At 42.6% G+C, this 20,696-nt stretch overlaps 1 protein-coding gene across 5 annotated transcripts in view; it reads right to left on the bottom strand.

Annotated features, from left to right (window-relative positions):
• Window positions 1-20,696, bottom strand: part of magi3a (membrane associated guanylate kinase, WW and PDZ domain containing 3a) — a 142,695-nt gene that overhangs the window by 5,587 nt on the left and 116,412 nt on the right. For 3 of the 5 annotated variants that reach the window (XM_072278708.1, XM_072278706.1, XM_072278709.1), the window contains 8 exons: window positions 18,395-18,486; window positions 17,855-18,047; window positions 10,243-10,452; window positions 8,272-8,454; window positions 7,397-7,505; window positions 6,403-6,544; window positions 4,752-4,895; window positions 1,697-1,835 (listed from right to left, as the gene is read on the bottom strand). In XM_072278708.1, the coding sequence (XP_072134809.1) occupies window positions 1,697-1,835; window positions 4,752-4,895; window positions 6,403-6,544; window positions 7,397-7,505; window positions 8,272-8,454; window positions 10,243-10,452; window positions 17,855-18,047; window positions 18,395-18,486 (1,212 nt within the window). Of the gene's footprint in view, window positions 1-1,280; window positions 1,366-1,696; window positions 1,836-4,751; window positions 4,896-6,402; window positions 6,545-7,396; window positions 7,506-8,271; window positions 8,455-10,242; window positions 10,453-17,854; window positions 18,048-18,394; window positions 18,487-20,696 lie in introns of all 5 variants that reach the window. The other 2 variants (XM_072278710.1, XM_072278707.1) reach the window with 2 other exon arrangements.

Below are 20,696 nucleotides of genomic sequence, written 5' to 3' on the forward strand. Positions count from 1 at the left end.
CCTTTTCTGCCTCCCTCCATTCTGAAACAGTGGAGTGATATTTGCAATTTTCCAGTTCTCAAGAACCATTCTGGAATCTAATGATCCTGAAAACATCATTATTAATTCCTCCAGGATTTCATCAGCTACCTCTTTTAGAATCTTGGGTCTAGTCCTTGTGGTCCAGGTGTCTCATCTATCATCAGACTTTTCAGCTTCCCAAGCACCTTCTCTTTAGTAATAGCAATGATACTCACGCCTGCCCCCGACACTTACATTTCTGGCATTCTGCTAGTGTCTTCCACAGTGAAGACAAAATAATCAGTTCATCAGCCATTTCTTTGTCCCCATTACCACCTTTCCAGTGGTCCAATATCCACTCTATTCTCTCTTTTACTCTTTATATCTCTGGAAAAAAATCTTTTGGTATCCTCTTATATTATTGGCTAGTTTTCCATAATCTCTTCTCTCCTGAGGGCTTTTTAAATGCCTTCTGCTGGTTTTTGAAAGCTTCCCAATTGTCTACCTTGCCACTAATTTTTGTTATATCATATGCCTCTCTAGCTTTTATGCTGTCTTTGACTTCCCTTGTCAGCCATGGTTCCCCTCATCCTCCCTTTAGAATTCTTCTTCATCTTTGTGTTGCTTCTTTCCTGCACCTTCTGAATTTTCCCCAGAAACACCAGCCATTGCTGTTCTGCCATCATCCCTGCTGGTGTCCTCTTCCAGCCAACCTTGGCCAACTCCCCTCTTGTGCCTCTGTAATTCCTTTTACTCCACTGTAATAATGATGCAAGCAGATTTTACCTTCTGCTCCAACTACAGTGAATTCTATAATATAGTGATCACTGCCTCCTTTACTTTAAAACTGCCCAATCAAATCTGGGCCATTACAGAACACCCAATCTAGAACTGCCATTCCTTTTGTGGGCTCACCCACAAGCTGCTCTAAAAAGCCAGTTTGTAGGCATTCTACAAACTTCTTCTCTTGCAATCCAGCACCAACTTGAATTTCACAGAATCAGTTCAGATTTAAACTGACTGCAGGATTGTGTGTGTGTCTGGGTCTGTCTGGAGGTGTGGGTGTCTGTGTCTGGGCGTGTGTGTGTGTCAGTGGGGGGGGGGGTGAGCAAGTAGGCAGAGTAAAGATTGCCATGAGGATGCCATGAGCTTAGTGAGGAGATACAAAGGAAGACTGCAGAGGGCAAGAGTGAAAGAAAAATGCACACACCGAATCAAAACTGCAAAAAAAAAAATTTGAGAGAGTCTGAATAAAAAAGGTAAAAGACATGCTGATTTACCAGGTCCCAGGAGAGATGAGGGGAGACGTGAAGCCTCAGCGCTGCTCATGAGTCGTACATGTCGAGAGGCTGCAAGGTGCCATTCCTAGAGAAGGGGAGGGAGAAGCCTAGGACTAAATGCAACTATGAGAATAAAAATAAAAGTTCCACAGAAGATCACATTTCTGCAAAGCCAGTGGTCAAGAGCAGGTCGAAGAAACAGATACACACAGACCAAGGGGCAAGACGGAAGGGGTCTTCAAAAGAATCTTCTAGCCATTACTGCCTCATGATGGAAGCACCATTCAGTTCTATATCATTTGCTGGATTGGGTGGTGGTGGAAGCAAAAATCACTGCTTTAATATTACTGACCACCTCCACCCTAATCATTTATTACATTGCATTCTGTAAAATTAAGACTGAAAGAGAAACCCACCAAAGTCAGGCACCTGACCTATGCCTGGCTTCAAGACAAGATGCGCTTTCCTGCCTCCAGACTGAATCAGCTCGATGGCTCTCTTGTGTGTGATCCCTTGTGTGGACTCGCCATTAATTTCAACAATCTGGTCACCAACCTGCAAGAATGGAAAGAGGGGAAGAATAAATCATACCTGAACATAGAACATTACAGCACAGTACAGATCCTTTGGCCCATGATTTTGTGCTGACGTTTTAACCTACTCCAAAGATCAATATAACCCGCACATAGCCCTCCATTTTTATTTTGTCTAAGGGCATCTTAAATGCCCCTAATGTATCTACCACCACCCCGGCAGTGCATTTGATGCACTTACCACTGTGTAACAATCTACCTCTGACAGACCCCCATCACCTAAACACGATGCCCTCACATATTAGCCATTGCCATCCTGACAAAAAGATGCTGGTTGTCCACTCTATCTGTGCCTCATAGTATCTTATTCACCTCAATCAAGTCACCTCTCATCTTCCTGTAAGCATGCTAGGGCTTTTCTCTTTGGAACAATCTTTTCTCATAAGATTTAATCTTTGATCTAGGTAGCATCCTGGTAAATCTCTGCAGGTTCTAAAGCTTCCACATCCTCCCTATGAAGAGGTGACCAGAATGGATCATAATACTCTGGCCTAGCCAGAGTTTTACTGAGTTGCAACATTATCTCCTGACTAATGAAGACCAACACATCATACTCCCTTAAACCACCCCCCTGTCAAACTGCGCTGCAACTTTAAGGGATCTATGGACTTGGACCCCAAGATCCCTCCGATACACTTTGGAAGATCAATGGAAGACAGAGTACAAGGTTAATAACAGGATTTTTAGTATAGAGGAACACAGTCATAGACAATTACAGCACAGAAACAGGCCCTTCATCATATCTAGTCCATGTCAAACCATTCAAACTGCCTAGTCCCATTGACCTGCACCTAGACCACTGCCCTCCATACCCACACCCCATCCATGTACTTATCCAAACTTCTCTTACATGTGGAAATCAAAATCACATCAACCACTGGCACTGGCAGCTCATTCCACATTCTCACCACTCTGAGTGAACAGATTTTCCCTCATGTTCCCCTTAAACATTTCACCTTTCACTCTTAATCTTGACCTCTAGTTGTAGTCTCACCCAACTTCAGTAGATAAAGCCTGTTTGCATTTACCCTCTCTATACCCCTTATAATTTGTATTCCTCTATCAAATCTACCCTCAAGCTTCTACGTTTTAGGGAATAAAATTGTAATCTGTTGAATCTTTCCTTATAACTCAGGTCCTCCAGTCCCAGCAATATCCTCGTAATTTTTCTCTGTACTCTTTCAATCTTATTAACATCATTCCTGTAGGTAGGTAACCAAAACTGCACACAATACCCCAAAGTAGGCTGTGTCAATGTCTTATACAACTTCAACATAATATCTCAACTCCTGTACTCAATTTAATTTATGAAGGCCAATGTGCCAAAATCTTTTTTACGACCCTACCTGTGACACCACTTTCAATGAATTATGGGCCTGTATTCCCAGATCCCTTTGTCATACCACACACCTTAGTGCCCTACTGCTTACTGTAAGACCTACCCAGGTTGGTCCTCCCAAAGTGCAAACCTCACAGTTAAATTCCAATCCACAATTTTGGACTGAACTCCATCTGCCACCTTTCAGCCCAGCTCTGCAACCCATCATTGTCTTACTATAGCCTACAGCAATCTTCCACATAATACACACCATCACCAACCTTGGTATCAAATGCAAACTCACTAACTTACCCTTTCCCTTCCTCATCCAAGTCATTTATAAAAATCAGGAGGAGCAAGGGTCCCAGAACAGATTACTGCGGAACACCACTTAAGTCACGAGCCTCCAGGCAGAATAAACTCCATCTACTGCTACCCTCAGCCTTCTGTGGACAAGCCAATTCCAAATCCACACGGCCAAGTTTCCCTGGACCTCATGCCTGCACAGGGAACTTGGTTGAATGCTTTACTGTGGATGAGTCACTGGAGGCAACTGCTTCGATATTCCTTCTCCTTCTCACTATTTATTTTGTAAGTTTATGTCTTTGCACAGTACTGCTGCCACAAGACAACAAATTCCAGATAATAAACCTGATTCCAACTTAGCAAGGTGTCATGCAACTTGGAGACATCAGTTTTAGAATGGGCATAGAGCCAGTATAGGGAAGGAAGCTGCTGGAGGGCAGATCTGAATTAATGACCCAGTACACAACTACTCCACTGGATTCTTTTAGGCTAATCAGAATATAGCATGTTCAGCACTGAAGAAATTATTTGTTCCATTATAGCTACACTCTCAGATGAGTCCCATTCCTTACAGTACTATGTAAAGAATGGCCTGCCACACAGCCAATTTACTAATGCGGAATTTAAAAAGTGAACAGGTATTTCTCATAGCTGTCCTAAATGTATACTCTCACTTTGAGAGTCTCTTTGTTCCCTAACAGAAAGGCTACCCAGATGGGACAGGTAGTGACACCATCTCCACTCTTCAGCTCATGCATCCAGTTCCAAGCCACCACCGAAAGATAAAGTTTCCACAATAAAGGTACGCCGATTGGTGGTGGCTGATCTCAGGGCCATTTTTCTCAATAGCCGACATCAGTACATAAAGGTGAGCAACTGGGAGACATACAAAAGAGCATTTGGGACATTGCTGGGATGAATTTGATGGTTGCTACAGGACCACAAGCATCTTCTGCTGGGTGGGAAAGGGCATTTCCACACGCCTTCTCCCTCCATCTATTTGGCTGGGTCAAGCAAAGCAGAACTTGGACAGTTCAGCAGACTTTCTTGCTGACTCGTCAAGTCAGTGAGGCCTCTGGCAATCACTTCACTCTTCACAGCTCTTTCCATGATCCTTTCCCATACACCGTTCATATTAATTTCTAATTTATGAAAAATTTGTGCTACAAGGTTTGTGTGGAACAGAACTTTGAGGAGCTGCCTGTAATGACAGTACCATAAACCTACTGGCGTGGATCTGCTTTAAGAACTTACTTGGATTCTGCCATCCAGCAGCGCTGCACCTCCTTCAGCCAGCCGCAGAATGAAGAGCCCCATGTTGTACTCCTTGCCACCACGAACGCTGAATCCAAACCCTCGGGGCCCCCTCTCCAATTCAACAGCAAAGCAATCAGAGTTCTGTTTGTAAAGACAGAAGCTAGGAGTGAGAAGGAAGACAGCATGCAACCACAAGCACAGTAAACTTGAGTTTTAAGTATTAAACTTTTTGTCCTGCTTTCTATTCATTCGTTTCATGTTGGTGACACTGAGAAAGCCACTGACGTTCAGATCTATCCTATATACCCTGCTTAAAATGTCCAAGTGCATTAGGGAAGACCACGTCAACCAGCATGCTGAGCACCTGCAGTCACAAAGGCAGCAACGTTTCCTTCCCGTTAGAAAAACAATTGGATATAACATCAGAATATTGTGTGTATTGTACCCTATCCAGCTAAAAAGATTTTAAAAAGTTGCTTCTCATGGTATGCTTTGAACGTAGTCTTAGGATTAACAGTCGCATACACCTAAAGTTCCCCACATCCTGGAAATATTTCTCCATGTTTATACAATTCCCTTTTAAAAGTAATTACAGCCACCTCAAGAAGCAGCACACACAAAAAGCTGGAAGAACTCAGGTCAGGCAGGATCCATGGAAGTTAATAGACAGTCAATTTTTAGGGCCGAGACCCTTCTTCAGGACTGAGAAGGAAGGGGGAAGATGCCAGAATAAAAAGGTAAGGGGAGGGGGAAGGAGGCCAGCTGGAAGGTGATAGGTGAAGCCAGGTGTGTAGGAAAGGTCAAAGGCTAGAGAAGGAGGAATACAATAGGAGAAGAGAGTGGACCTCAGGAGAAAGGGAAGGGGTGGGGGACAAGGAGACTTTGGGAGAAATAATAAGCAGGTGAGAAGAGGTAAAAGATCAGAGTGGGAAATGGGGGAGTGAGGGGCAGGGTAGAATTTGTTTACCAGAAGGAGAAATCTATATTCACGCCATCAGGTTAGAGGCTAGCCAGATAAAATGCAAGGTGTTGCTCCTGCACCTGGAGGGTGGCTCATCTTGGCAGAAAAGGGGGCCATGGACCAACATACCAGAAAGGGAATGGTACTCAAGGGAAGCACATTCTTTATGACCACACTATATAAACAGTGTTTATTTTTACCAAAAGGTCTGTAGTCTATATGCTGATCATGTTGGCAGTTCCCCTGAATTTAACTGAACGGGTTCAATTGTGCACATCCCTTTAACCCACCTTCAGTTCTCAAGGGAAGACAACCCAGCTTCTCACTGGTATTACTGCAAATACTAGTTTGGTGAGTCATGACCCCCACCCCGCCCCCCTTCCCAAGAACTGAGAATCCTAGAATATGGTGTTCAGAGCAGGACTCAATATTCTCAGATCAAACCAGTGATTTAAGGTTCAGTCCAAGTTCCTTGCTTTTAGATCTTTTACAACTAAATTATATTCACCCAGCATTTTCAGGCTGGACAATACAGGTGAACATTGAAATTGCTTTACATCTGAAAATTTGGAAGACAGCATTTTAGTCAGTTGTGGATGGGAAGTTGGGAGAATTAAGATCTTGGCATCAAATCTCTGGACCCTTTTGCAAAAAGTATCACAATAAAAGAACTGGTATAGACCATACCTGAGGTCTGCTGCCTGAAGTCCGTGTCTCTCTGTCAGCAGCTGGTTGAAGGTACTGATCAGGTGCTGGCTGCCTGTAGTTGGAAGATGGTTTCACAAAGTCACACGACTGCCCACTGCCCTTTTCATCTGCATCTGTCTTGCTGTTGAACAGAAAACCCGTTGTTTGAATCCAATTATCTCACTCTTTGGACCCTTCGTTCCTTCCCTACCGACACAAACCCAATGGCCTCACTGCCACGACATTGCTCACCACTCCATGCAACTCTCCCGCCAAGCACAGTGAGGAACTCACCACTTGCGAAAATCAGAGCTACAGGTTACCAAACCACTGACAGCCAAGCCTGACCTGACCTGCTCCACTACAACGGTCTACACACACACACACACACACACACACACACACACTCTCAAGCCACAGCATGACCAGGCTAAGGCTTTATAAAGCAGTGGTCAGACTACAGACATTGGTCAATATTCTGAGCAGTTTTAGGCCCTTTATCTAAGGAGGGATGTGCAGGGCATTGCAGAGTCAGAAGGTTCACAACAGTGAACAGATCGGAAACTTTTAATGGATCTGGGCCTGTACTTGCTGGAGTTTAGAAGGAGAGGATATTTCACTGAAACCTATTGAAAGTTGAAAGGTCTAGGTAGAATGGGTGGAGATGGTTCTTATAGTGGGGAAGTCGAGGACCAGAAGGCACAGCCTCAGAAAACAAGGACATGCCTTTAGAACAGAGATAAGGTGGAATTCCTTTAGCCAGATGGAGGCAATTCTGTGGAATTCAATGACACAGATGGCGGTGGAGAGACCAAATCATTGAGTATATTTAAAGTGGAGATGGATAGGTTCTTCCTTGGTATGGGCATCACTGTTTACATGGAAAAGAAAGGAGAATAGGATTGAGAGAGTTAATAAATCAGAATGGTGGAATGGTACAGCAGATCCGATGGGCCAAATAGCCTAATTCTGCTCCTATGGCTTATGATCTTACCTGTTGTCCTGCGCTGGGACGTGTAGTGTTGGAGTTTGTCCCATGGGTTTATGTTGCAAGGCTGGACTCTGTCTGGCTGAGCTGCCTCCTGAAGGAGGGCCAGTAACATCTTGAAGAAAGACAAAGTGAAAGTGCATTAATAAATTTACTGTTAATTTTTTCACAAAAAGAATGTTCAAGCAAGAACCTGCTGGCAGGTCAATGCTCTACAAGCTCAGGTACTGTTACTGTACAGCCAGACTTCTGTACACTAGCTACTGTACTCTGGAGGCCAACTGAAAGGTAACAATCCTGGTAGGAAACAATCCTTCCCCATTACTCATAGGACTTGAAGCACAGATACTGTTTGAGGCAAGGGGGAAAGACTTCTCTCAACAGAACTGCTCCAATTCTCAGCAGCTTCACTATACCAGCTTACGAGAGGGGTGCTCAATGCACAGTGAAATAAAGAAGGCCAGTCTGTCAGCTTTGAGATCCAATTTAAATCTGGCCCAGACCTCGGTCTCTCCCGCCACAAAATTCCCAGGTGAAATCTGATGCTAAAGTTCTATACAATATCTGGTGGGCACAAGTCTATAGCATAAACAATCCCCAAAAGGACACTGATGGGCAATGTTTCTCTCAAATCACAGTCATCCACTTGAGGGATGTGGTCCTTTTCTATTATCTGGACCTAGAGGCTTGGGAAAAGGACTATCCCTGACAAAGCTGCCTCCTTGATGGCCAAGTCCCAGGATGTGTTGGCATCTGCGGGTTAATCAGGGTCTAGGTCCTGCAGGTTTGACTTTCAATGTTACTGGAGGTACAAGAACCATAGGAAATACATGTCCAACTCCTATGAACCTGAAAGCTGGTTGATGCTTTTGGCCACCTACCTTCTTCAGGAATGACAGTAAGAGTGACTGTCTGGCCTGCATCCTTGATTAGCTGGACGATGTCGTGGTGGGGCATCTGTACGATGGACTGGCCATTGACTGCTGAGATACGGTCTGTCACTTTCAACTTCCCACAGCGATCAGCTGGGCTTCCCTCGATAATGCGACCAATTTTGTGTGGCACTATTACGGAAAAAGCAACAGTGGGAGAAGGTTAATCCTACTAGAATCAGGAAAGTGTTAAGGTTTAAATAAAGAAATTAGATTAAGTTATGGGTTGTACAATAGATTACATTCCCTAATAAATATAAGAGTAAAGGAATGATCTTATTGTGTTGTTTAAGATTATTAAAGAATTACCAAGGTTAGTAAGTAAAAGTTATTTCTTTTGGGAACTGGAAAAGGGCCATAGCCTAAGAATTAGACCTCAGACATTGAAGAGTAGCATCAAAAAAAAAAAAACCTCATTACAGAGCTTGTATGGAAGAACTAAAATTTTCAAAACTGAGGTTAAAGGGTTATTAGCGAGGTTATTATAGTTAATAAACTCAGACTGGAGTTAAGAAGCAATTCACAGTGATCTAATCGATTTGCGGATTAAACAGAATGGCATGAAAGACCTCTTGCAATTGTTTACAGTGTGAAAATGATCTCTGATGGTATTCTATCTCAACTAACCCATTTCACCCTCAAAGTTGTTTTGTCTCAATTCATACCCCCCCCCCTCACAAATTCCATAACAGGAAAGAAGGTGGTGGTACAGCTGAGGGAGGAGAGAATGACGGCAGAAAAAATTATTTGCTGCGGCTCCCTGGAGAAGACCATGAAGTAGTGACTGAACCAGGCCATTAGGTGGCACATTACACTGAAAACTTGAAAAATGTGAAACACAAAATTGATTTTTCTCATTATATTAAAGGAATATTTTATCGTAGAATGAATGCTTATGTACTGAATACTTGAAAGAATTTGCAATCAGAATGCTTCACAGAATCTAAAAATGATGCAATGTTCAACCCGTATCAAAAATCAATCATAAAAAATACAGTTCATAACCAGCAAATCCAAGCACTTACAGTGATCATCCAGGTAATTCTTAAAAGTGAGCAGGGTTTCTATCTCCAGCAATCTTTCAAGCAGTGACCCCATCATTGTTTGAATAAAAGAATTCTCAAACCCCCTATATATGTCCCCTGGGAAGTTAAATAGCCCTTTCCACACATTCAATTTAGTGTATACATCTTGGCTAAATCTTCCCTAAGTCACCTGTTCAAACTAAATTCTTAACCAAATTGCCCTAGCCTGGGCAATACATGTGTAAAATAAAATTTTAAGAAACTGCAGTGGTGGAAAATCACAGCAGGTTAGGCAGCACCTATGGAAACATTAGTCAAGGTTTCAGGTCTGCAAACCTTTGTCCAAACGGTCTTGCAGATCTCCCATTTATAGAAATGCTGTCATATTTTCTGTACTACTAAAAAATAAGCAAAATAGATTGTTCAGGATAGTTGCTGCATTAAGCCAAGAGTACATACTGTAGCCAAAATATTTGATTTGGAAATAGAAAACAAGTCAAATCAAGTGTGCAAAAAGGTGCACGTGGCAAATATATAGTGTTTCATGGCTTCCTATCATTTATCTGCTCTGCAGTCAGGTTAACCCCAGCCCACATAATCTGATTTTCCTCAAAGGAGGCAAAAAGATCACATGTTGCACCAATGTCCCAACAATCCATTGGTTCTTGCTCAACCTCTTGGATATTGGAAAGGGACGTGGATTGCCTTGGCTGTGACAATTCGAGATGCAGATCAGAGGCTCAGAATGGGCAGTAAGCGGTACTTGACTCAATGGCACGCATACCCAATCGAGAGCAAAGATTTCACACAAGTGATGAGATTTGTTCTGATCTAATGCATACAGAATCCATATTTCCCTCCTAGCAACACATCATGAAGAGCATGTTGTACTTACCAATAACAGAGGATCTGTTCTTTGAGGTGATAATGACAAAGCCAAACCCTTCAGTCTCTTTACGCTGCAGGACAATATCGTAGGACTGCGCAGACTCAGCTGTGCTGGGGCCCTGGGGAGCTCTGTGGGTATGGTCTGCATGATTCATCCGTGGAGAACCATTCTCTGCAGGGTCCAAACCTGCATCTCGACCATCATCGTGTTGATCTTCTGTTGGAGAGAAAGTTATTCAGAGGGTGGATGAGTCACACGCAGGAGGTGTAGCTAAACAGTTTTGTTTTTAGAATAGATACCTCAACCAAGACTGATGGTTCACAGAACCAGGACACAGGCAATCCGGCACATCTTGCCTATGTGGGCTTGAGCTGCTCAATTCATCTGCCTCCCTTCCCTTTCCTTTCCCAAATGAACATATAGAACACCTTCCACATAGGAACAGGCCTTATTTAAGCCAGTATTTATATAAACTAACTTCAGCCTACACAATGACTTTATTCCTCCATTCTCTGCACATGCACATGCTTAAGAGCCTCTTGAACACCTTCACTGTACAGGTGGCCCCCGTTTTCCGAACGTTCACTTTACAACACCTCGCTGTTACGAAAGACCTACATTAGTTACCTGTTTTCGCTAACAGGTGTTTTCACTGTTATGAGAAAAGGCAGCGCACGCTCAAGCAGCCAAGCTCCTCCCCCGGAACTGCATTCTAGCTGCCATTGCTTAAACATGTGCTTTATCTCGATTTATTTTGTGCATCCGTTAGCAAGATGAGTTCTAAGGTATCAGAAAAGCCTAAGAGAACTCGTAAGGGTGTTACACTTAGCATAAAACTAAACATAATTAGGCGTTTCGATCGTGGTGAATGAAGTAAGGACATTGTCCGCACGCTGAACTTGCCGGCTTCCACCATTCGCTCTATTTATATGCAGAGAGAAAGAATTTTGAACGCTGCTGATGTTACTGTAGGTTCTGCTCGTAGCAAAGTGCTCTCCCTTAGTCAGCATCCAATAATGGATAAAATGTAAAGTCTATTGCTTGAGTGGATTAATGGGTGTACAAAGCATGGTGTTCCATTAAGTTTTCTTATACTTAAGGAGAAATCAGTCAGTCTTTTTAATAAGCTGAAACAGAAAGCACTGGACGATGGTGATGAAAGTGTTGCGAAAGTGGAATTTAAAGATAGTCATGGGTGGTTTGATCGGTTTCTGATGCGAGGGCAGCTTCATAGTTTAACGTTCACTGGACAGCGTGCTTCGTCTGATACTGAAGCTGCCGAAAAGTTCCCAGCAGAACTGAAGAAAATAATTACAGAAGGTGGTTATTTGTATAAGCAAGTGTTTAACTGTGACGAAACTGCAGTTTATTGGAAAAAATTGCCGAGCAAGACATTTATTTCGATAGAAGAAAAACAGGCTAAGGGACACAAGGCATTGAAGGACAGGTTTACCCTAATGCCTATTATTAACGCCACTGGTGATGCTGTCCTTAAGCCTCCACTAGTGTACCATTCAGAAAATCCGAGGGCACTTAAAACACTTCCCATTGTGTTCTGTTCACATCCAAGTGGTTGGAATACCCAAGTGCTTTTTCCTGAGTACATGAGTGGATACGCAAGTCCTTTTGTTGAAAAATACTGTAGAGAAAATAACCTCGATAATAGGTGTCTTGTGATTGTCAATAATTGTGCTGCTCATCTGCCTGACATTACCGAGTATGGCGGTAACATTCGTGTTGCGTTCTTACCGCCGAATACGACATCGTTGCTGCAGCCGTGCGACCAAGGCCTAATAGCCACAATTAAGGCTTACTATACACAGAAAGTGATGCGTTTTATTGTAAGTACCATTGAAAGAGAGGGCAACTCCGAAGCGTCTTTGCGAGAGATCTGGAAAGAATACAATATAATATTGGCAATCGTCAACATTGAAGGTGCTCTCGATAGGCTAACGGTCTCGATGAGAAATGGCGTTTGGAGGAAACTGTGTCCCGAAGCAGTGAACGACTTTAAAGGCTTCGAACCATCAACAATAAATACAGCAATAGTGAGTTTGGCTACTGTATATACATTATTTCTACTTTATATAGGCTGTGTATTTTTGTGTTATTTGGTATGATTTGGCAGCTTCATAGCTTAAAGGTTACTGGAGAGAGTGTTTCTGCCAAGAGCGCTTGCGCGAGATTTTCGTTGCGCTAAACAGTGCTGCAGAAAAATATTTCTACTTTATATAGGCTGTGTATTTATCATATCATTCCTGCTTTTACTATATGTTACAGGTTTCCCCCGCCATCCAAAGGTAGAGCATTCCTCTGAAACGGTTCGTAAGCCGAAATGTCATAAAGCGAACAGGCAATTACCATTTATTTCTATGGGAAAATTTTGTGAGCGTTTGCAGACCCAAAAATAACCTACCAAATCACGCCAAATAACACGTAAAACCTAAAATAACAGTAACACATAGTAAAAGCAGGAATGATATGATAAATACACAGCCTATATAAAATAGAAATACTTTTCCACAATCATTACTGAGCTGTTCTCCATAGCGAAAATCTCACACAAGCGCCGTCGGCAGAAAATCCCACGCAAGCGCTGTTGGCAAAAACATGGTGCAAGCGCTCTCCAATAACCTTTAAGCTATGAAGCTGCCAAATCATACCAAATAACACTTACAAATACACAGCCTATATAAAGTAGAAATAATGTATATACAGTGTAGTATCACTTACCGGAATGGGGAAGGCAACGCCGAGCACACTGAGGATGGTGTGTTAGGCTGAGTCGGAGTTTGGGTGGTGCAGTGGCCCCCACCCTCCAGGCTGCCGAGCGATACATTGCCGCAAAGCATGCAGGGGTAGCCCAGAACCACACAGCACATCTTTAAGAAAAAAGCTGGGGGGAGTCATGTGATGACGTGGGATTGAGACGTGTAATTCCAGCTCTCCCGTAAAAAATCAGCAAAGTACCGTTTAAACAAAGTAAAGTTAATAAATACTTTCCGAAAACTACTTATAAACTTCGTAAGACTACTCTACGACATGCCTCGTAAACTGCAACAGAAGAAGTCTGTTGTTGTGAAGTCACCGCAAGATGGGAAGAAAAAAGGGCCTACTGCAGCGACGGAGCCTCGGATTCAGGTTGGATCTCCTCCAGAGGAGACGCATTTTATCTCTGGCGTAGAAGAACAGGGACCAATGGCGGCGGTAGCGGTCTCTCGGAAGAAGATGCCAGAAATGCACATGCGCAAAGAAGTACGCATGCGCAAATCGACACAACTTAAACAAGAACCGACGACCATTGCAACTGAAAGTGACTCAGAATCAGAATTGGATACCGCAGAGAATACAGATGAAGAAGAGGAGCAAGAACTGGAAGAGACTGGAAGTAAAGGAGACGACGGAGACATAAGAGAGGCTTTATTGCAATTAACTGCTGAACTAAGAAAATTAAGAACAGAGCTTAGAGATGTGAAGATGTGCTATGATAAAGCTATGAAAAGCCAGGACAAAATGGATAAGAAACTTCAGAAGATGGAAAGGACAATGGAACATATTAACGATAGACTGGAAAAAACAGAAAAAGATGTGATTGTCTGGAACACGGAAAGAAATGGACACTTGGAGAACGTGGACGTGTTGAAAAACTTTAGTAGATGTAATAATATTAAAATTGTTGGTCTTAAAGAAGGTATAGAAGGAGATAATCCAATTGAATTTTTTCAAAAATGGATCCCGAAAACCTTGCAAATGAAAGAGGAAGACCGATCAATTGAAATTGAGTGGGTACATAGAGCTCTAAGACCAAAACCACAAGATGACCAATATCCACGATCAATTTTAATAAAATTCTTAAGATTTCAAGACAAAGAAAGGATTCTACAGGCGGCTGCCCAAGCTGCCAAGAAGAGAAAAGGGCCACTGATGATAGAAGGGAAGAAATTTTTTTTCTACCCTGATATAAGTTATGAACTTTTGAAAAGAAGGAAGAAATTTAATCCAGTGAAAAAAGCCCTATGGGATCACGGTTATCAATTTATATTGCGTTATCCTGCAACCTTGAAGATTTTTTTGGCTGGTGGAGAAAAAAGATTTTTTGACGATTACCGGAAAGCAGAGGAATTTGTGCGAGATTCTTTGAATATTCACCAGATACAAGAACAAACCTAGGGGAGCGAGATGGATTGATGATGAAGACTGAATCAAGGATTAGGCCTGTTGGATTTTTAGGCGGATGAATATATAAATATTATTAATTATATGAGGGAGGGAAAGAAAGGTTAAAATTTGAGGAATATTAGCTGGGAATAATGACATTTTTTTTATATATATATATATATACAATTTTTTGTTACGGGGGAGCTGGAAGAAATACTGACCAATCGCTACGTTATTCATGTGTGCAAGTGTGGCAATAGCCACGACCCCCACAATGGAGGGGGGTAGTGTTGTGTACCTTTTCATTCACAACATCAGTGGGGGGGGGTATTTTGTTTTTTCTTTTTTTGTATCTTATCTATTTTTTCTTTTTGCCTGGATGATTGGGAGGGACACACATAGCAACATGGTGAAGTTCAAGAGATTCCTCAGGGAACTATGAGAGTTGAGAAACTAAGTAATGTTTTAGATTTTAAGAGATAAATATGAAACATTTTTGAATATTTGGAGCCCTTATTTACAGCTCCGATGATAAAGATCTTGGTTCCTTGGGGAAAGTAACAAATATATATTAAATTTATTTTTAATCCCATGGAGCATGTGCAAACCTTCCAATATTCAGGTGTTTTTTTTTTCTTTTCTCTTTAGGTAGGTGTATATATCGGGGGGAGGGTTAAGGGGAGGGGGGAGGGTAGATATTATTTTCTCATGTATTTACTTTGAAAACTCAATAAAAATTATATTTAAAAAAAGAAAAATGCTGAAACAAACATGCTAATTAATTAGGTGCCGCCCGGCACGTAATTGTCGGCCCAGATCAATGCCGATTTCCGATTGCATTGTCTCTGATCTGGGCCGACAATTATGTGTCGGCGGCACCTAATTAATTAGCATGTTTATTTCAGCTTCTTTCTTAAAGATGTGCTGTGTGCCTCCCGGCTACCGTTGCATTCTCTGTGAATCGGTATCTGTCCGTGGCCCGGGGGTTGGGGTGGTGGGACACTGGGGTGTCATCTCGTCATCGTCTGTTTCCATTAGGGCAGGAAGGTCATCTTCTATCTCTGCCCGCCTCGATGTCGAAGGTCGAGGTTCGTCGTCTGCTGTGGCTGATGTGGAAGGCTTGCTTGACTGCTGAGCCTCACTCATTTTTCTATCACACAATTCTTTGTAAGGACTCAAACCATCCTGCAAATATCCCCTAAACCGATGTACCCGTTCAAAATTAAAGTCATACTTTATCATTACTCATTCCGTTTCAATCGTTATCCTTTTTTCTTCCAATTGCATCAGCTGTTCATCTATCAGATCTTGGTCATGGGATGCCAAAACCTCTTCCAACATCATCTTCGTCAGCTTCCACAAGCCAAACTCACTTTGTCCTTACTTCGTTCACCACGATCAAAACGCTTAATTATGTCTAGGTTTACGCTAAGCGTAACGCCCTTATGAGCTCTTTTAGGCTTTTCTGATACCATAGAACTCATCTTGCAAACGACTGCTCACAGGCATGTGTTTAAGCAATGCCGGCGAGAATGCAGTTCTGAATCCGGGGAGAGCGGCTGCTTGGGGCGCGCGCTGCCTTTTTTTGTGCGCTGATCTTTTTTTGTAACAGTGAAAACACCTTCTGAAAGCGAAAACAGGGTACTAATGTAGGTCTTTCGTAACAGTGAGGTTTCGTAAAGCGAACATTCGAAAAGCAGGGAACACCTGTACTGTTATTTTAGGTTTTGTGTGTTATTTGGCATGATTTTGTAGGTTATTTTTTGGGTCTGGGAACGCTCAAAAATTTTTCCTATTTAATAAATGGTAATTGCTTATTCACTTTACGACATTCCGGCTTACAAACCATTTCATAGGAATGCTCTACCTTCGGATAGCGGGGGAAACCTGTATTTGCTTTCACCATCACCCCTAGCAGCACATTCTCGGCCCCCATATTTAATAAAAACTTGACACAAACATCTCCTTTGAACTTACCCCTCTCACCTTAAGCACGTCATCTCGTATTAGACACCTCGACCCTGGGGAAAAAGACACTTGCTGTCTACTGTCTATACCTCTCAATCTTATAGACCTCCATCCGATCTCTCCTCAGCCTTCGTTCCTCCAGAGAAAACAATCCAGGTTTATCCAATCTCTCCTGACAGCACATGCTCTCTAATCCAGGCAGTGTCCTGATAAACCTCTTCTAGCTAAAAGTGCTTTACAAACTTAACCCTTCAAGTATAAATGCAATTTTAAGAATTGTCAAATCTGCTCCCCAAACACCCTTTATTGGCCCCCCTAAGTTGCTCTTGAAATAGTGGTAATGATGTAAGTGGACAAAATCTTTAAAGATTAAAAAAGACAGAATTTTTACTTTGTGACAATGAGAAAACTGCCCAAATTCGGATGCTGTGCAACCTGAAGATGGTGACATCTCTATGCACCTGCTGACCATGCCCTCCTTGGTTTCAGAGTACTGACAAAACTTTGAAAAGTTGCTGCAGTGCATTCTGTATATGTAGCATACTGCAGTGAGAGGGAGGGAGCACCGACTGAGCAAGCTGGAGCAACAAATGACCTGGAGTAACTACTTAGCTGGTCAAGCAGCATCTGAGAAGGAGAAGGAAAGGAATTGCCAGCATTTCAGGTTGAAACTTTGCACCAGGACCTCCTGATACAGGAAATTCCAGTATTGTAAAGCATCAAGCATATAGGCCCCATATCTCAGAAAGAATGTGTTGTCATTGGAGAGTCCAGAGGAGGTTCACGAGGATAATGAAGGGGTTAACATATGAGGAGCATTTGGCAGCTGTGGGCTTATACTCACTGGAATTTAAAAGAATGGAAAGTGATCTCATTGAAACCTACCAAATAGTTACAGGATTGGACAGGGTGGATGTGGAGAGGACGTTTCCTCTGGTGGGAATATCCAGAACTAGAGGACACAGCCTCAAAATTGAGGGGTGATCTTTTAGAACAGAGGTAAGGAGGAATTTTTTTAAGCCAGAGAGTACTGAATCTGTGGAATGCTCTGCCACAGACTGTGGTGGAAGCCAAGTCTGTGGGTATACTCAAGGTGGAAGTTGATAATTTCCCGATCAGTCAGGGCATCAAAGGATATGGCAAGAAGGCAGATGTATGGGGTTGAGTGGGATCCTGGATCAGCCATGATGGAATGGCAGAGCAGACTCAATGGGCTGAACGGCTTAATTCTGCTATGTCTTATGGTCTAACCACTACCCACATGAATTGTAAGTTAAAGGACAATCAGGAATGAAACATCTGAGCCACTGGGTATTTTATACATGTCAATTAAGGTTCTGGTCAATGTGGACTCTCCAGATGTTTATAATTTTAAGCCTATTGCTAAAGATGAACATGATTAGTAATACTGAACAGGGTGGGCCATTGAATGAATTCAAACCTACACTTGCTAAGGAATGGCATGGGTTGGAAGAGTTCCAGTCACACTCACCAGTAGGCAGGACATTCCTCCTGACTGTCAGCAACACTTGGCCATTTCGTGTAGCATTCTGCATCAGTTCTAACACAAAGCGATGAGACTTCCCTTTCACGGAGACTCCATCAACGCACAGCAGCTCATCAGCCACACGAAGACGCCCATCTCGCTCAGCTGATCCCAGTGGGATCACTGCCCCAATCAGAACCTGATAATGGGGATGGGGTAGAGAGAGCAAAATATGGGTTGAGCCCCAGATCTACATGATGTTTTAAGTATCACACCAGCCTTGGAGCAGGCTCACCAACACCCTGGCTGTGAAATGGACAGATTGCGCTGGTAAATTCTGCAGCCCGGCTACAAAGAAAACTTATTACCACTGCATCAGTCAACTCAGCACTTGGCCCTTTGCCTTTGAATCTGTTACTTCTCACCAGTATCATAGTCTTTAACATTTTCACACAGTGCTAACAGTTCTAGTCAACTAATTACGAGAAAGAATCAGCAAACTAGTAGCAGAGTGAACAGAGGGATTTAAAATGAGAAAACACTTACAGGGGTGTCTGGTCCATCACCACCAAGTACTCTGAATCCAAACCCACTCTCCATTTTACGCAGAAAGATGTCGATGTCTTTAGTGTTTGGAGCTGAATAACAAGGAAACCCAAAAGGTGTCAAAAGTGGTGTGGAAACTATCAAAAAGATGCAGTAGCCATGGAAACAGGTAAAGGGAATACCATAGTTATGAAAGCTATCAACACTGATACAGTCGGCATTATAACTGTCTGTTCCAGGCCCCTGTATGTGCGTTCAAACCAGCTCTATTTCTTAGACCCAGCATGTCAAAATCTCTTTGCCCTGTATCCCATTTGCCAAGACACCAGATGGGATGGGAGTCACTCCTACACTTAGGCTGGATTTGGACTCACTGTGAAACTACTATAATCACCAGTGTGGCCAACAATGGAGTTCAAGGTCACGCCTTCTCTAGTGGACAGGAATTTAGTACCCATCGTGATGTCTACCCATGCAGTGTAAGTGCTGGGCTTTATCCCTGTGTTAATTTTTCTCCCAGATTTTTGGCACTATAAGTATGGATCCCAGCTAGCAAGTGACAACTGGAGTTAGGAGCAAGAACTCCCTTCGCCACTCAGAAGCACTTGGATAAACTGCTTCAAGCCACTGATGATCAACTGTGTACAATCAGACACAAATACAATCACAATGGACAAAATGACTGCTCTTCCTGAGGTTGCACGGCATGGAAATTGGCTCAGTTATCTCAGGCACGGGGAAAACATAACTGTGGTAATGAGAAAATTCCTCATTCTCAAAGTAAATCAACTCACACCTATTATCAATTGGCAGCCAGTATACAATGCTATATATTTAGGCTTAAATAGGGTACTCAAGTTGTTACTAAGATATTTATGTCTGGAACTAGGTCAGTAACTATGAAAACCAGCAAGCTCAAATCCCAACACTTGCCCAATGTATTTAGTGTAAATACTTAAATATCGTATAACTAAAACTAATATTTACATTATATATGTTTTTAAATGAATAATGTTCAGAGAAACAATTCATTTTCAAATCTTGTAAGCAAGTTTTTGATTTGATTGCTTTTTCCACACAAGGCCTTCCATCCATAGACACCCCTCCATTCAAGACCAGTTGCCTGATCTGAGTTAAAATGGACCAGACTTTGCTTCATTTCAGTTCAACCCACATGTATATTATGACCATTAGACATAGGAGCAGAATTAGTCCAATTGACCCATCGACCATTGAGTCTGCTCCATCATTCAATCATGGCTGATTCTTCTTCTCCCCTCCTCAACCCCATTCCCCTGCCTTCTCCCCATAACCTTTGATGCCATGTCTAATCAAGAACCCATCAATCTGCCTTAAATACACCCAATGACCTGGCCTCCACAGCTGCCTGTGGTAACAAATTCCACAAATTCACCACCCTCCAGCTAAAGAAATTTCTCCACATCTCTGTTTTAAATGGATGTCCCTCTATCCTGAAGCTGTGCCCTCTTGTCTTAGTCTCCCTCACCATAGGAAACATCTTTTCCACATCTACTCTGTCTAGGCTTTTCAACATTCAAAAGCTTTCAATGAGATCTCCCCACCCCCATCCCATCCTCCTAAATTTCAGAAAGTACAGACCCAGAGCCATCAAAAGTTCCTCATTTCATAACCCCTTCATTCTCAAAATCATCTTTGTGAACCATGTCTGGACCCTCTCCAATGCCAGCACATCTTTTCTTACATGAAAAGCCCAAACTTCACAATACTCAAAGCGAAGCCTCACCAGTGCCTTATGAAGCCTCAGCATCACATCCCTGCTTGTGTATTCAAGACCTCCTGAAATGAATGCTAACATTGCATTTGCCTGCCTTACCACCGACTCAACCTGCAAGCTAACCTTTTAGGGTGTTCTGCACAAGGACTCCCAACTCCCTTGGCATCTCAGATTTTTGGATTTTCTCCCCATTTAGAAAATAGTCTGCACGTTTATTTCTTCTATCAAAGTGCATGGCCGAGCATGTTCCAACATTGAATTTCATTTGCCACCTTCTTGCCCATTCTCCTAATCTGTCCAAGGCCTTCTGCAGCCTACCTGTTTCCTCAATACTACCCGCCCCTCCACCAATCTTTGTATCATCTGCAAACTTAGCAACAAAGCCATCTATTCCATTATCTAAATCATTTATATCCACCATGAAAAGAAGCGGTCCCAACACCAACTCCTGCGTTTCACCAGTCACTGCTAGTCAACCAGGCAAGGATCATTTTATTCCCACTCGCTGCCTCCTACCAATCAGCCAGTGCTCTAACCATGTTAGTA

Source organism: Mobula birostris, chromosome 14 (assembly GCF_030028105.1).
Source record: "Mobula birostris isolate sMobBir1 chromosome 14, sMobBir1.hap1, whole genome shotgun sequence".
In the NCBI taxonomy this organism is placed as follows: Eukaryota; Metazoa; Chordata; class Chondrichthyes; order Myliobatiformes; family Myliobatidae; genus Mobula; species Mobula birostris.